The sequence below is a fragment of the Podarcis liolepis genome, assembly GCF_965112155.1.
Source record: "Podarcis liolepis genome assembly, chromosome: 4".
In the NCBI taxonomy this organism is placed as follows: Eukaryota; Metazoa; Chordata; class Lepidosauria; order Squamata; family Lacertidae; genus Podarcis; species Podarcis liolepis.
The window spans coordinates 68,194,951-68,211,511 of record NC_139558.1 but is presented as its reverse complement, the minus strand read 5'-3'; the positions used below and the strand labels follow the sequence as shown (position 1 = coordinate 68,211,511).

General features: G+C 40.2%; 1 protein-coding gene across 6 annotated transcripts in view; it reads left to right on the top strand.

The window, feature by feature from the left end:
• The window catches only part of EPHA3 (EPH receptor A3), a 205,284-nt gene that overhangs the window by 168,069 nt on the left and 20,654 nt on the right, over positions 1 to 16,561 (top strand). For all 6 annotated transcript variants that reach the window (XM_083498574.1, XM_083498576.1, XM_083498573.1 and 3 more), the window contains 2 exons: positions 1,467 to 1,592; positions 9,469 to 9,654. In XM_083498574.1, the coding sequence (XP_083354700.1) occupies positions 1,467 to 1,592; positions 9,469 to 9,654 (312 nt within the window). The remainder of the gene's footprint in view (positions 1 to 1,466; positions 1,593 to 9,468; positions 9,655 to 16,561) is intronic.

The following is a 16,561-nucleotide window of genomic DNA, read 5'->3' as shown; positions in this document are numbered from 1 at the left end:
ACTTTCTGCACTTCAGCCCATAGCAGATGGTTTATTTCAGCCACTTGCTTGTGAATTGCCTACGAAAAAGCCTCACCCATGAAGTGTTCCCTGCGGCCTTATTTCAAATCCTGTAATACCACTTCAAAGGAGCAGAAATGCATTTGACCTTCTCAGATCATCCCGGTTTGCCCATGTCTGGCCAAGCACTTTCTACTCCTTTGCTACCTGTAAGACAACTCATGCTGGTAAAAAAAAATAAAAATGGAAATGATGCCACTGGCACAGAAGGAGCTGTAAAGTCCTGCAGCTTAACGCGAGTACATGTGTTTATTATCTACTGCTCATGACAGAATCAACATTATATGGACTGCTCTTTAGTAATTGGTGCAAAGGAATTATTCTCCCTGCAATCTCCAGTCACCTGATAACACAAACCCTCAGGGCTCAGCATTAAAAAAAAAATCAGGAACAGAAGTCCCCACTGCTCAGAGGTTTTTAAATTGCTGGATTTCTTTTTATTAGGGACAGGAGGGAGTCTGTAATATGCAGGCAGTATGGATGGCAGGGAACATTTACGAGACCTTTAACCTGTGGCAATATGCTGCCAGTAGGGGGGTGAGTGTGTGTGTTTTAATTGCTGCTGTTGTTCAGGAAGTTTTATTGTGAGCGATAGTTTTACCAACCACGGTCTTGTACGAAACAATTTCAGCATGTCGTATTGGGCAAAACACAGCTTCACTGTTCTTCATGTGATGCTTAAATTGTGTTGGAGGCAGTTAACGCTGGAGCTTAAAGAGGGAAGCTTTCAAGATTTGATTACACTCTTGCAGCAATTGTGTTGGTGGGTGAAGTGAAAGCAGAAGAAAAGAACCCTGCTGAACCAGACCAAAGATCAGTCCAGTCCTATTCTGTTTACGAACTCTGCAAAACCGGAAGTAGTGTCCCGGTTTGCAAACTTCACCTTGGTCTAAGAAGTGGAGCTGAACAGTGGAAGGGGACCAGTGGTGGGAGGCCCCATTAGGGAAAGCGTGTCTCAGTTTAAGAACAGTTTCGGTTTAAGTACAGACTTCCAGAACGGATTAAGTTTGTAAACCAAGGTACCACTGTATAAGGAGAAGAAAAAGCCGTACTGATTTCCTTTACTTCTGTTATATAGCTTCTTAGGGCCAAAGATCCATGATCATATTTGCTGACATTTCTATTTTCAGTTAACAGCAGCTATACAGTGGGGCGGGATTATTTGGAACACTGGGAGATCGGGAGGAAAATTAGCATGATTATTTCCCCCCCTGCAATTTGGCTGATACTTACATGGGGTAAGATGAACTACAATTGGCTCCTAAAATGTCAGTGGCCTAGGAATTTTGCACTTTTTGCTTTCATGATTACAGTGGATGGTATGCAATACAAACGCATTAGGGTTTTTGTGTGTTGATTATTATTACTGAACATATACTTCTCTCTCTGAATTTCTTTTTAAACAGTAAAGCTCCCAGGCCTTAGAACTTATGTGGACCCACATACATATGAAGATCCCACTCAAGCTGTTCATGAATTTGCCAAGGAGCTAGATTCTGCTAGCATAGCCATCGACAAAGTTGTTGGGGCAGGTAAGGATCCTTACACTGTCCTCTCTTGTGAGAATAACTGTGCCATTTCAGTCTGCCTAATGCAGCTGGACCATTCAGATGCAGGCAAGTTGGTGGATAAAACTTTCTGTGCAGATGCAAAGGAAATAATTATTTGAAGGTTTCTGCCTTTGTATTCTGAATTTTTCACAACCGTCATGACTGACAGATCCAGCTGCTTCTTCTGCACTGAAAATGTTTATCAGCCTTTCTTTTGCCCTTTGTTCTTAATATTGCTGCCCGTAAAAGGTTTGATGTTGAAGATTTGTTGGTCTACCAGAATCTGAGTGAAAACCTCAGACTTTTATTTCATATAGGTTATCAAACAGCCATCAGACTGCAGTGACCTTTGTTCAGTGGATTGATTTTTGAACATCACCATTTGGAGTTACTCATTTAAGAGCAAACTGCTTCTTGACATATTATTAATCACCAGAGCTATAAAGATACCCCTGAATTCAAGCTTGTTGCAAATGCACCGGTTTCCACAAAACCAGTGTATGCAAGATCTTTGCACAGCAAGAGAGGTTTGTGAATTGTATCCAAATGCCTCAGTGCTTCAAACATTTAGCAATCAGAGACATTACTGAAGAATAAGTACAGAATGAAAGCATTCCAGAAGACTAGGAGTTGTTGCAAAAACAGCAGTTATTTGCCTCTTAAAGGCTTTCAAATTTATTTTGGCAGAAAAGTGCTTTTGTACTTACTTACTTAATTCATTCCTTTATTTTACCCATAGCCCACACCTCTGTCCAAATAGCTTAGAGTGGCTTACATGTGGTTCCCAGACAGTATAATAGTAGCAGACCTGCTTAGCTTCAGCTGAAGAACTGAATCACACACCTCCAGGTGCATAGACTCACATGTATTTTGTGTGCATGTAGTTGCAGAAGGAAACAATCTGTCTTACAACATATAAGGTAGAGGAAGGCCTTACCACACATTACTCCGTGAGTTAAAGTGAACAATTGCCCTGACTGCAATGGTTCAGATAATCATTTTCCACCAAGAATACCTAAAGCTGAGCCGCCACCAACTCCTTGCCCCAAATGAGGCCGGAAACCAAAACTCTCAGGACACTGAAATGCAAAAGCAGTCAAAGGGATGGGAAGGCATTGCTTCCCTGGCTTCCCAACAAAGAGCTTGCAGCATTGGGAATGTTGGTGGCGGTGCAGGTGCAGCCGCAGAGCTAACCCAAAATTTCCATTGTTGCATTTGCAATAGTGACCACACTCCTCCTGTCTCCCTCTTGGTTCCTAGCAGTGACTCTGTGTTGGGAAGCCAGTAAGCAATGTCCACCCTACCAGTCACTACTACTGAAATGTTGAGCTGCTTCTGCTCTGGTGCTGCCATTTAAGCATACAGTTTATGACCTTTTGCTATAAACTGGCCTGAAACTGTAGAAGAGCATTGCTGTCAGATGCAAGAACTTGCAAGTGCATGAGCTCTTTATGTTTTGCAGTCCTCAATTGACTGACAGTCTTTCCCGAGTCAATATGAAAACTTAAGTTGATGCTGGTGAATTTAGGGATGGAGGAGAAATTTGATTCAGTTTGCATTTAAAGGCAAATCTGTCAAATTCACATTTTCTGAAGCATTATGAAAACTCAAACACATGCATCCTATGAAATTCACATATATGCTTGTTTTGTGATGCAGTTCTCCAACAAACTAGTTGTTAACAAAAATATGTATATTAGGAGAAAATGCACGTTAAAATGAATATATTAGTGAGAACAACATTTGAAAATTACTTGCAAAAATGTGTACATTAGTGTACACAAATGTGTTTATCAGGAAAGTTTCACAATAAAATGCGGAGGGGGGGTATTTTTTTAAACTGTAAATTGCTGCAGAAATGTGGAGAATGTGGAGTTTAAGATTGGAAAAATGAGAACCCAAGAGAACAAAACTTAGCAGATCCTTCCATCTCTCCTGGTGATGCTTTATTTGCTCAAGCCTGAGATCATAGGCATTCCCACAGTTAGAGGCAAACTCTAAACTCAAATAACTACACCAAATCAACAGTGAGCCACTAAAGTAGCACACAGACCTAGGAAGGAAGAGCAAACAAACAGTACAGAAAAATGGAGTTAACTCTTTAGTTTACATTTCTTTAATATCCTGAAAGAATAAATAATTGTCAAAAAAAAGGCTTACCATGAAAGATGTCTAAGGTTTTTTTTTTTTGTATTTTAAAACAGCTAACAGGAAATCAATGTACTTTGTTAAATATTATGGGAGGGGGAGAGAGAAAAGTCAAATCATGTTACAGAATTACGGTGATTTATTTATTTTTTCATTTTGCCCCACAAGAGTGCAGTGTTCTCCATCCTGTTAAATCCAGGCTAGCAGTGGCATATGTGTTATGGCCATGGTTGTTTTTAACTAGAAAAGAGATTGATAACATATTTGTAAGACTGCTGGTAGTTGCCCCTGAATGTCTTGTTCCTTGCTGATAAAGTTCACAGGTATAGTGTAGACTCCTTAGTTCAGACTATTTTCTGCAAGAGATTCTTGTCCGATACCCAAAGAATCTCTTCTAACGATCCTCGTCAATTCCATCTGCCTCTGCTAACTAGTACCACTTCTCAGGGTCCTGATAAGGGTTACAACAGCTGTTTGTAATTCTTAGCAGTTAATTATACAGCAGTAAATGCTAAAACCATTTCATCCTAAAAGCTTTAAAATGTTTTTAAAGCATTTAAAATGAATTAAAATGATACTTTAATGAGTGCTTAACAATGGGTGCTATGGGTCATTTTTACAACTGACAATCAAATCAGCAAAGTAAACTGCTGTGCAATCTCTAATTAAAATGAGGGCAGACATACCTTGTAATCTGTGTTTATACGATTTGGATTTACAACAGGGATTCCATTTCCACCACTCCAAGGCATTCCACTCCCTAGTGCTCAAGACATGAAAAGGCGCTTTTAAAGTGTTTTATGGTTCAGGTGCTTTTCAAAGTAACCCCATGAACGCAAACCATGGAAACATGAGAGGACATACAAAGCGTTTCCATCACTGTTTTAAAGGACACCATATCACTGGAAAATACATTTTATTTCAAGTGCCTAATTTCCATCCATTATTTCTGATTTTTAATCTGGAATGTTGTACATGGAGTTTGCTGCATCATGCACTTTTAGAACCTAGGAGGCAGAGTTTTTCGTTTTTCTAAATCAAATGTGTGTCTGCCCTTGTTGTCAAAGGGAGAGTTGGGAGTTGCCAAGCAAGGCATGTGTCTCTCGCTCTGCTCCTCCTCCAATTCCAGTTTCCTTTCTGCACGTAATTATTAGGACAGGAAGTTGTATGATTTAATTTGTCCACAGGATACTCAACACGCACTGTTTATCACTTGCCTTTTTGCTTTCACCTGCCCCTCTATTTTGAACATTGGAGCCCATTGTAAGGTGAATGTGGCTCCTCTGACTTTTTCTTAAAGAGCCTGTACTCAGAGCATGACTCCATGTGTTTGCGCTTCTTTGTGCACCTAATAGTGAACGTGTGGGCAGAGGTGGCAATGGGGTCTGCCTCCCACCATCTGTCCACTAAAATTCATGTCTGCAATGTGCACTTGAGTCAGAAGAGCAAATCAATGCCTTAAAATTATTGTAAAAACCTGGACTGATCTGTGTAAACGTGCTCCTTACTACTACAGTCATGCCTTGGAAGTCAAACACGATCCGTTCCGGAAGTCCGTTCGACTTCCAAAACATTTGGAAAGCAAGGTGTGGCTTCTGATTGGCTGCAGGAAGGTCCTGCAGCCAATTGGAAGCAGTGGAAACCCCATCGGATGTTCAGCTTCCAAAAGTAGTTCGCAAACCGGAACAGTCACTTCTGGGTTTGTTACGTTCGTGAGCCAAAACGTTCGGGGACTAAGCTGTTCAACTTCCAAGGTACGGCCGTACTGTCTTTTCATTCATCATCAACCCTTATCAGTTCCTTATAAGTGAAAATCAGGCTTCCTGTGGCTTATGAATACTATGGGACTAACTCTATTGTGAGGATAAAAGGGCGAGAAGAAAGCAATGCATTGTGTTGCCCTGAGCTTATTGGAGGATATACAGAACGAAATATGCCTCAACTGTCCCAATTTAAGTGGGGCACCCCATTTTTAGGGGCTGTGCTCTCACATGAGTCACGTGACTCACATAGGAGTGCAGCCCCGAAAGATGGGCATCCTGGTTTTACTATGGTGCATGTTGGAGGGTATCAAATATAGATATAAATATAGATATGAGTTTAAACCATGTATTCTAAAAGACAAATGTTCATTATATAGATGGATATGTGTCAGATAGACATATTTGGAAAATATCTTGGCCTAGGTTCTTAAAAATGAGTGATGGTCCACAAGGAGTCATAATTTGGCATGTGTTTGGTGCCTCGTATCATCTGTCAGGTACTGCCTTCTTCTTGAATTAGCATGTCCTGTAAAATATCATCTTATGCTTATACAGTACCTTGACTCCCAAACGCCTTGGGAGTTGAATTGTTTCGGCTTCCAAACGATCAAAAACCGCAAGTGCGTGTTTCGGTTTTCAAACATTCTTTTGGAAAGCGAACGTCCAGCAGGACTTCTGCGGCTTCTGATTGGCTACAGGAGCTTCTTGCAGCCAATCAGAAGCCATGCTTTGGAAGTTGAACATTTCAGAAGTCGAACGGACTTCCGGAACGGATTATGTTCAACTTCCAAGGTATGACTGTATAGTCCTTTAAATAGCTAGTCCTAACCAATGCTTCCTTGAATACTGTTCTGAATTAAGGCTTAACAGTCTGAGCTCCAGAGCTATCGAGCCTAGCGGGGATGAATTACCTGGTGCTCATTAATGAGGGCTTCAGCACAAAATGTTTAAGCTTACATGAGACATTTGTCTTATCTGAATAGGAAATGGAATGTCACGGAGGGCCCTGTGCCTAGCAGAGTTATGATTTAGAGCATACCTAACTAAGAGTAGGAAACAATTGCATCTACAACTCATCTGTTTGCAAATTCTCAACAAAATGCAATTGATTGAGGCAGCAAGTGCCTAAATTAATAGAAATGTCCAGTGTCCCCTGAGTAGATTTAAATCATGTAAAGCTGTTCCAGTAATATCTATCTGTATCCTTCTATTTCCAGACAGTCCAAATTGAAAACAAAGTTCAACCCCTGCTGTGCATGTGATTTGAAATGAAATTAAAGCCTCGTGGGTTTTTTTCCAAGAAAATCCATTGTAAGCTATCAGAAGTGAACAACGTGCCTGTTTGAATGGTTGAGGAATAATAATAATAATAATAATAATAATAATAATAATAATAATAATTACAATTTTTACATCTTGTTATAGAACATACTATGCCCAAAGCAGCAATAAAATACAGATGATTTTCTTTTGTCACCTAACTTCACAACAGCTTGGTAGTACCATAATTCTCATTCACAAATGAATACCTGAGCTTGCCAGAGAGCAGGCTGCATCAGATTATACACTTACCTGATCACAAACCTTTCCTGCCATTCATCTGGTCATTTTCCCACCTCTGATGCCCCTGACAGCCATGTGTGAGTGTGCCATCCCAGTTGTGTGTACATGTATAAAATCCAATGCACTATGCCCAGGACACGTCAATCTCCAGATTTTGTATGGCATATCAGTTACTAAGTTCAAGCTTAAGTGGCTTGTGTTTTAAACATGTATGTCATATTCAAATGAGATGTCTGAGACAACTGGAAGTATAAGAGGCATGCCAGATAGGCAGAAATGTAAGGCTCTCATTCCTGCACAGCACAACTGGCTAAATGTATGATGATGATGGGAGCAGCCTAGAGTGGCTGGGGAAACCCAGCCAGATGGACGGAGTATAAATAAACTATTATTATTATTATTATTATTATTATTATTATTATTATTATTATTATTATTTAGGTTCTATCAGCAATTTCCTGAGCTCTTGGCTGAGACATCCCAACATTCAATCAACTGAACAACTCTGGGTTTATTTCTGCTCTTCTTCCTCCGTATCTTAATCTTGCTAGGTTTTCTCAACACAAATGTATTACTATGAACATGGCATACTGACTTAATTTAGGACTCCATTAATCCCTCTTCACCTAATTATAGCTTGAATTGCTTACACAATTGCAGTATGTAGGGTTTGAATTCATCAACCATTTGGCAAAAGGACCTGAACATCAAGGCATCGAGGTACCACTGTATAGCTTGGAGCATGTTGTGATTATTCAGTGCAATCTATATTCTACATAAGCTGCAAAACAGCATGGGGGAATGTAACAAAAACATAACATTTCTCCCTGAAAATCAGACTATATGTACATACACCCATCCACCTGCCAGTGGACACTTCTGACTGTGTTCTCAGGCAAAGAATTCATAGATAGATTTAATAGCCGCATTTGCTCAAACGATAAATAAAAGTTCCTCTGGCTGTCACACAATGTAGGTGTAAGAGATCAGCAGCTTATAGCTGTTACGACCATTAAGATACATAGGGAGAGAAAGAAAGGAGAGAGAAAGCTAAAGAAAATACAGCATCAAGCCTCCACAAGATTTATTGCAAAGTGGGTTTTTTGCCCCTCTGGTGTCATGCTTTGATTTTCTGCTCTCATGGTGTCCTAACAGTATCGACCTAATGCTAATATTTGAATAGAACTGCTGTTTGCCTTGAGTAAAGCATGCTGGCAGATGTGGATTCTTGTAGAGGTCAGATTTTTATTCATCAGAATCCTTGTTACAGCCTGTATAGCTTCTTGAATGCATGTTTGGATCTCTAAATAGTCAGTTAAAAAAAAAAATCCCCAAAAGCTCATTTTCAAGCTGAATGGCCCTTTTTGACCTACAACGAATCAAAAAGAAAATATAATGCAATGCAGTGTATGCTAGGCTCTTCTATACCACTTTAATGCCAGCCCATGTTATCACTTCTTAGCAATGTCAGCAGTAGGCTATAGCGGAGATGCTGGCTTTTGAAGACAATTGTTAAAATTCTATGTGAATTTGTCAAGATGAAAAATCGTCACACTGTCACATGGCCCGTGTTCTTCTTGACCTATGTGCCTAAATTAGTCACATATAGATATTTACAGCATACAGTACAACAGAAATCTCATCTGTTGCTGACACTTCCTGTCCAGGGATGTAGCGATGGGTGAAGAATTACTGGTCTTTGGCTGTATATTTCATTCCTATATAGAAAGCACAGCACTGACTGAATTGTAACTAAACTATGGAAGCACTGGCTGCTTTTTATTTGGGGGATGGAATGGTTTCACTTCCTTGAGTTGTTGGCCAAGATTGTGAGGTCTTTATCAAATGGCTATCAATTCCTAACCTGGAAATAAGACAAATCGTGCCATAGGACAAAGTGTCTATTTCTTCATCTATTGCATAATGTCATTTGCCACTTGGCATAATCATTGTGAATGAAACTGTCACAAAACTTTTGCAAAATGACCGTACTATGGGAACTGTGTGAAAATTCTGTTTTTCTGAAGAACATTACTGTAAGGCAGTTTAGTTGTTGGGGCCATAGTTTTGAAGAAGAGGAACTGAGCAATGTGAAACGGTCAAGCTCATTCCGGAAAAGGCTTGCTAAAGTTGCCTTGTTGTTGAAACAGTCTCAGGGTGATTATCTGAAGGCGAATGAGGCCACCACACTGCTGAAGTAAAGACGGTTTCACTCTTGTTAGTGCTTGGAGGAGTGACTGGTTGGGAACCACATGTTATGGGATCCATGACGGTAAAAATGTCAGTTTTTCAGTGCCAATTAAAGTGCAGTTTTCTAAGTTAGTTTTGTCGTGAGCTATGAAATGAAAAAAAGTGTTTCCCTTATATTCTGCTTTTATTGACAGGCGAGTTTGGAGAAGTATGCAGCGGTCGTCTAAAACTTCCTTCTAAAAAAGAAATCTCAGTGGCAATCAAAACTCTGAAGGTTGGTTACACGGATAAGCAGAGAAGAGATTTTCTTGGAGAGGCAAGCATCATGGGACAGTTTGATCACCCCAACATCATCCGATTAGAAGGAGTTGTCACTAAAAGTAAGAACTGTTGTCTACTATAGGATTTGGGAATCTCAGGCACCAGTGCAAAGTGTTGCCATTCAGCCCTCTCTTTCTGTCTGGCCCATGGGACTCTCCCGAGGTCATCTCACACACACACACACACACACACACACACACACAACCTAATCTTGCTTCCACCAGACCACCCCTCTCACCAGCCCTGCTGTGCCTGCTCCTGGCATAAATGTGTCTCGAATTGTTTTAATGCTTCTTGCTTGCCTGGACAAAGGATAGAAAGACATGTATAACTTTTGTGCACTGGAATATGCAAAGAAAATAACCGTACCCATTGCTTTGCCAATATTTGCCTCTGGCCATGCCTACCCCAAAGGCTCTGCACAAGGCAATGTGGCCCACATGCTGAGAAGGACAACCTACCGCTAGTCTAAACAGTTGTAACTGAGAATGAATCAATTGAAATAAATAAATAAATAAATAAATAAATAAATAAATAAAAGAACTACCTTCAAAAATGGCAGGGCAATTATTTGAGCTGAAAGTTGAATAGATTTACCTGAGTTTCTGTATTTGAAGAAAACGCTTTGGGTGATATGAAGTAGGAAGAAACTTGTAGAAATACTTAAAGTCGGCTTGTGTATGTTGTAGCATACTATAGATAGTGTATAGAAAATTGTATGGAACACTCTTAAAGCCCTCCTCCCGAGACTGTCATGGAAAGGGTTTGCCTTAATATGCCTCAAAAGAAGTTGATCTTTGAATCAAGTGGTGGAAAATCACATTCATAAGCTGCAAATGTCATCTGTCTGTGGTCAATGACTTTTCATTAAAACTCTCAGAAACTGCTCATCTGATTTTCACCCACAGGGAGTAATTCGAAAATCCATGGTCTGTAGGCAAGGTATGAAAGGTTTATGTGAAATGTAGTTCCTAAGATATCCAGAATTCTCTTAGCTGCCTAGTCCTAGGTAGGGGGGGAAGATAAATTGATATTTTGACTCTTACCAGGATGAACGCCAGACCGCGATAAAAGTTTCATATTTTTTCACCCTGTAATATATCGAGAATGCACTGCCCAGCTGGCCTTACAGACCTTTGCACTTACAGTAATACCTCTGGTTACGAACCGTCCTCCTTGCAAATGCTTTGGGTTACGAGCTTTGCTAACCCGGAAGTAGGTGCTCCTGGTTGCGAACTTTGCCCTGGGTTGTGAGCGAAAATTGCACACTGGAGGCACGCAGCAAGAGGCCCCATTAGTGAAAGCACGCCTCAGGATTAGAACGGTTTCCGGTTATGAACAAACCTCCGGAACGAATTAAGTTCATAACCAGAGGTACCACTGTACTGCAAAGTAAATGGCCATTTCCTGCCTGCCCTATCTGCAAGGCATATGCCCCTGCCACCTCTCAGCTGAAGTTGCAGACTAAAGGACTTTACTTTGCATTAAAAGCTGCTTTCTGCCTGCACCATCTGCATGGCCCTCATGGAGGCAGCATGTTTTCTCCTGCTCTGGTGGGGGCAGGACCCGAATGAATGGCTTCAAGTGACAAGCAAGGACTAAACAACAGTAAGAACTTTCTGACAGTAAGAGCTGTTTTGACAGTGGAAAGGACACCCCTGGTAGGTAGTACACTCTCCTTCCTTGGAGGAGAAGCAGAGGTCGGGTGACTGTCTGTAACCTAGTTTTCAGGAGCCATGTGGCACCTAGATTGTCTACCTGACTTTCTAACAAGGTGCTACCATGGGTATATAAAGACCTTAACAGAACAGTAATATATTCTCCAGAAATTTTAAATAGTTTATAACTAAACTATTAAACTATTAACTAAATGGCCAAGAATAGCATGAGTAAATTTTCATTTAATTATACACATCAAATTTAGATTTTTCTTTTAAAAAACATTTCCCCATATTATTATAAACTCCAGCCTTATTTCAGACATGTATCGAGATACTGCAGTGTTTAGCTGGCAATATATCATGATAATGCCAGATATCACCCAGTCCTAGGCAGTCTAGTCCCTATGTGACCTCCCTTCTTTTGGCCACTGCCAGCCAAAGAGAACTTGACACTATGCTGCTAGACAGTATTGATAATCCTTGAGCTGTGAATGTTCTAGTCTTACTTATAGGATGCTTATAAGTCATAATGATTCCTAAATACCAAGGCAGTTACTTAACGTAGAAGCAGTATTTTACATCTTAAGGGGCTACACAACCGTCTTTAAACTTCTGGAATAGTTAAATATATACTACAGGAACCCATAGTCTTGCATTCTCTTATAGTTTTGGAGAATTCTGTGCACTATACACCCTCCTGTGGTGATAATGATGATAATGCTTTACAGTTGTCATTCAAGATTAGAAAATACCGGGATCTGTGCTGAGAGTGATTGCTCTTAAACAGCTGCAGGCATTCTGGCTGCGCTTACAAAACCATACTGCACATTACCTCATGGTGTCAGCATCTGGCAGATATTTGGATAGCCACAATTAGGCAGCAAAAAAACATGTGGCAATAATTGGTCCATGTAAAAGCTTAATTTCATTATTTATTGCATGGTATTTCATATGTATTTTAGGAGTCATAAGAACAGTACAAAGTGGGCAAATATTAGTTCCTGCCTTTCAAATGGCCAAGAATAGCATTGATAAATTGATTAGCATAAAATCGAATCCCGTATAGATATTGCTATCACAATGTAGATGGCAATTTCATTTTTTAGAAAAGAAGGAAAAGGGGAAATTCAAAAGTTTTAAAAACTTTTTATGCTTACCCTATCCAAATTGGATGTTTACACTAGATATGCTAAGAACATCTTTGCTTAGTCTGGAATGTATTAAACATCAGGAGGAACTTTCTGGCAATAAGAGTTGTTCGACAGTGGAACAGACTTCCTCGGGAAGTTGTGGACACTCATTCCTTGGAGGTTTTTAAGCAGAGGTTGGAGGGCCAGCTGTCATGGATGCTTAAGCTGAGATTCCTGAATTGCAGGGGATGGGACCAAATGACCCTCAGATTCTCTTCCAACTTGACAATTCTATAATTCTATGTTTTCTGATGAATTCAAGAAGTGGGACCTTGACCTTTTCATTCTTTACCTGTTCATTGTCATGCTCTATCAACACTGTGCTAGGGAGTTGAGGAAAGAAGGGGGCAATTAAAAGGAAACCAAATGTAGAAAAGGTCACACAAGGCTCAATTAACAGAAGAAACTATGTATTCTTGGGGTAAAGGGGCTGAGCAGAAGGGCAAAAATGTTGCGTAGGGAGGCCAAAGCAGGTGAAGGTAATAGTGGTTTGGAGGTCATAGAAAAGATGGGTGGTGAAGAACAATGGAAGAAGCTGTGCCTAGTGCAACCACTTAGTAAGAAAACAAATAAGATATTCATTAGAAATCATAGAGCTTATGTATGTAGCTTAGTGTTGTAGAGCCCTTCAGGAACTTGTGTCAGGGATCGTGCTGAGGAGGGCTGCACTGAGGAGGAATGGTGGGAGCCACCTCCTCCCCCTTCTCCTGCTCCTGAATCTTCCCAGGAGCAGGAGGACAGTATAGATTTGGAACAGTGGTTTGCAGAGGGGCATAGTTCAGAAGGCAGAAGCTGGGAAATACTGGATGGGGAACAGCTAGGAGAAGAAACACTAGAAGAGAGAGGGTTAGCAGATTCATGGTCTTTGGACAGCATTCCTCCAGCGCCTTTCCCAAGGTCGACAAGAATTCCTTTTGTTTGATCTGCTCATTTACAGCCACAGGAGAGGAAGCCGATTCCCCAAACCCTGACATCTTGTAGGGCATCTAGTCCAACCTACTGTACAATGCATGTCAGATGCAGGAGGCAGCTGCAGCATCCCTGACAAATGGCCACCCAATCTGCTTAAATACCTCAACTGAAGGAGTGCCCACCACCTCCCAAGGCAGACTGTTCCACTGACACTTCCATCATTTGGTTCTAGTCCTGCCTTCTGGAGCAGCAGAGAAGAGATTTGCTCCATCTTCTACATGGCAGTCCTTCAGATATTGGAATAATGTATTGATTTTGGAGCATAACTTTTGCTTTTATGAGATGCATTGGAATGGAGCTTGGGGCAGAAAAGCCACTTCCAAAATTATAAGTAGGAAGAGATCCCGGGGGTTAAGAAACCAAAACAGCAGTCCACAGCCATGATGAAATAAAATCAATATATTTCTTGTTTGGGTGTTGTCCCAGGAACTTATTAAAAAAAAACCCAACTCTCTGGGCACTTTAACCTATAATGCCACATCAGTTTTTCCTGGTACCCCAACACATTACATTGCGTGGAACAACAAGACAAGAGCAACCCACATGTAAAATCAAGTTGATTTTCTTGGGATAGTTCTTGTCCCAGGAGCTTTTTGTTGACAGAAAGAACTGTAAATGGTGACTCAAATTTGTGGTCATTGTTTACTACCTTGTGGGTAACAATGTTCAACAGAGAAATAATAATAATAATAATAATAATAATAATAATAATAATAATAATAATAATAATAATTCTGTGCAAATTTTGCAATGAAAAATGCTGTGGTTGTGTAATTTGCCCCCAAAGGTCTGAGGTAGGACCAGATTTCCCCCTCAATCAAAGTGATTTTTCACTTGGACTTTTTGCAAACATTCTATTATTCATAGTGTCATTTCTTCAGCAGTTAGAACGTTTATGAGCACTCCATGACATCATGACAGGCCAGCTAATCACTACCCGATGCTTCACCACCACAAATCCAGAGTTGTTTAGAATATATATCAGCTAAGACATATAACACAAGACATTATTGAGGGGAAATGTTTTTGGCCATTGCTGACATTATTACTAGAAATGTTCTTACTGCTTTCAAGAAGGCAATTCAGATACATGTTTTGCATTATCACTAAGATGGCAAATACTTAATAGATTATTTCTTCCTACATCAATATGGTACAATGATAAATTCTCCAGTGCTTTTGAATTCTATTTTACTGGCAATTATGTAGAGCTTAAAGGTAAGCTGGACATAGTTCAAGAAAATAGTTCAAGTTTGTATATTATCCATGGGTGTTCTTTTTGAAAGGAGTCTGCCAAGCATACCTTCCAAAATATATAAAGCACATGATAAATAGGCATTGGGGCCGTTACATGGCAAACCCAATTTTGATGGATGGCCCTTAGAAAGGAACTGACTGTTCATGCTGATAGGCTCATATGGACTAATTCTTGACCTCTTGCATGGCAAATGTCTGTAAGGAACCCAGAGGCACACATTCACTGTTTAGGGACAGTGTCTCTTATTACTCACTAGAGATGTGATAAGGTGTATGGGTAAAATAAGACCTCCGACCATTCTTCCAGCACTGAATTATTCCCCTGTAACATATTTGTTTCTGTGCTGAACTTTCCTTCCACACTGGTCTCTAGGGTGTCCTATAGGCAGCAGCCCTAATAGCCAACACACATGTTCTCCTTAGTTTACTAATAATTTACAGCAATTTGTAGCAGTTTAGTATAATAAATTTTAGAAACACTGTTGACATAAGTTGTTATCGTGTAAATGGCTGCATTTTGATAAATTAACACATAATGTTTCTTTTTTTTTAAAAAAATGTAGGTTTTCTTTGGAGCATATGTTTCGGATTGCACATACATTTCCAGCTCAGTGTTAGTGAGAATTTCTCTTCAGAACAGGATAAATAAGGCAGGAAATGTACGTCTAATGATTTGAAAGGCTTTTGCTTCTTTCCTAATTTTAGACTACTGGCACATTATCAATATGGAAACATTCAGATTGTAACCAGGCAACTTTGGCTTTTACTTGTTGCGTAAATTCATCTCATAAGCATTGCTTGCTACCAAATGTACAATGTTCCACTCAGTTTCTTTTTATTTAGAGTTTTGAAACATACTAAGGCATGTGGGACCTATAACAAAGTCTTGCTGTCTATAGCCATTCCCCTAGAGGAATATTCCAGACAGGAACATGGAATAGGAGTCTTGTTGTACTGTTTAAGCCTCTCAGTATGGGGGTAGATGAATGGGGTTTATGGGTGGAGAATGGATAAAGGACACTTTTTCCTCCTTCCCCTATATAAGTCTACTTGAAGTAAGCCCCATTGATTCTGTGTGGTTTATGCCCTTGGTGAGTACAGCATTAAACCCTTAGCCTCCCCTCTCCTCACCCACTCCCTCTCAACTGCCATCAAGACTTTGTATGTTCATGGCTTCATGTCAGTCAAATATGGTTGAGTTTTCTTTCTTTCGTTTGATTCACAGTGATATGTACTTCTGCCTAGCAAGGATGTCACCTCTGTATGTAGGTGGCCCTGTTTCTAATAGGAACTGGCTATTAGAGGAAACAAGTATGGCACTGCAGCAAATGGTAGTGGTGTATCCTCACATCCTTTAAGGCATGGTCCTGTTCATTGGGGCTGCCAGTTAGCTATGCCTTTCATCTAGCAGTGGCACTATCCTACTTCTTCCCCCTTCCGCCTATCAAACTACCTGTTCTTCCTTCCTTCCTGTTCTTCCTTCCTTCCTCCCTTGATTTTTTTGCCACTGCGTTAGTGGTGGAAGCTTTTCTGCTGCCGCTTCATCTCATCTTCACTGCTTCCATACCTCACTCTGAGGAAGGACCAATGGGGTCTTCCTCTAGAGTAAGACATAGGCATGGTCCCTATTTGGGCCAGCTCTACTTTTAGAGTCACTTTTACCTCATTTAACAGTGGTGTACATAGAGTAACATTTATCCTTTATTTATTTTGCATCTCGTAAACAGATTGCTGTTGAGCCTAAAGATAATTCTGTAAATGTGCAATGATATCTATTCAAAGGTCTGAATCCACCTTTTATCATCATTGGAATGAAATAGTTTGTTGAGTTTTGAGATTGGGGAGCAATATTATTAAATAATAACCACGTTTTTATCCGAATGACA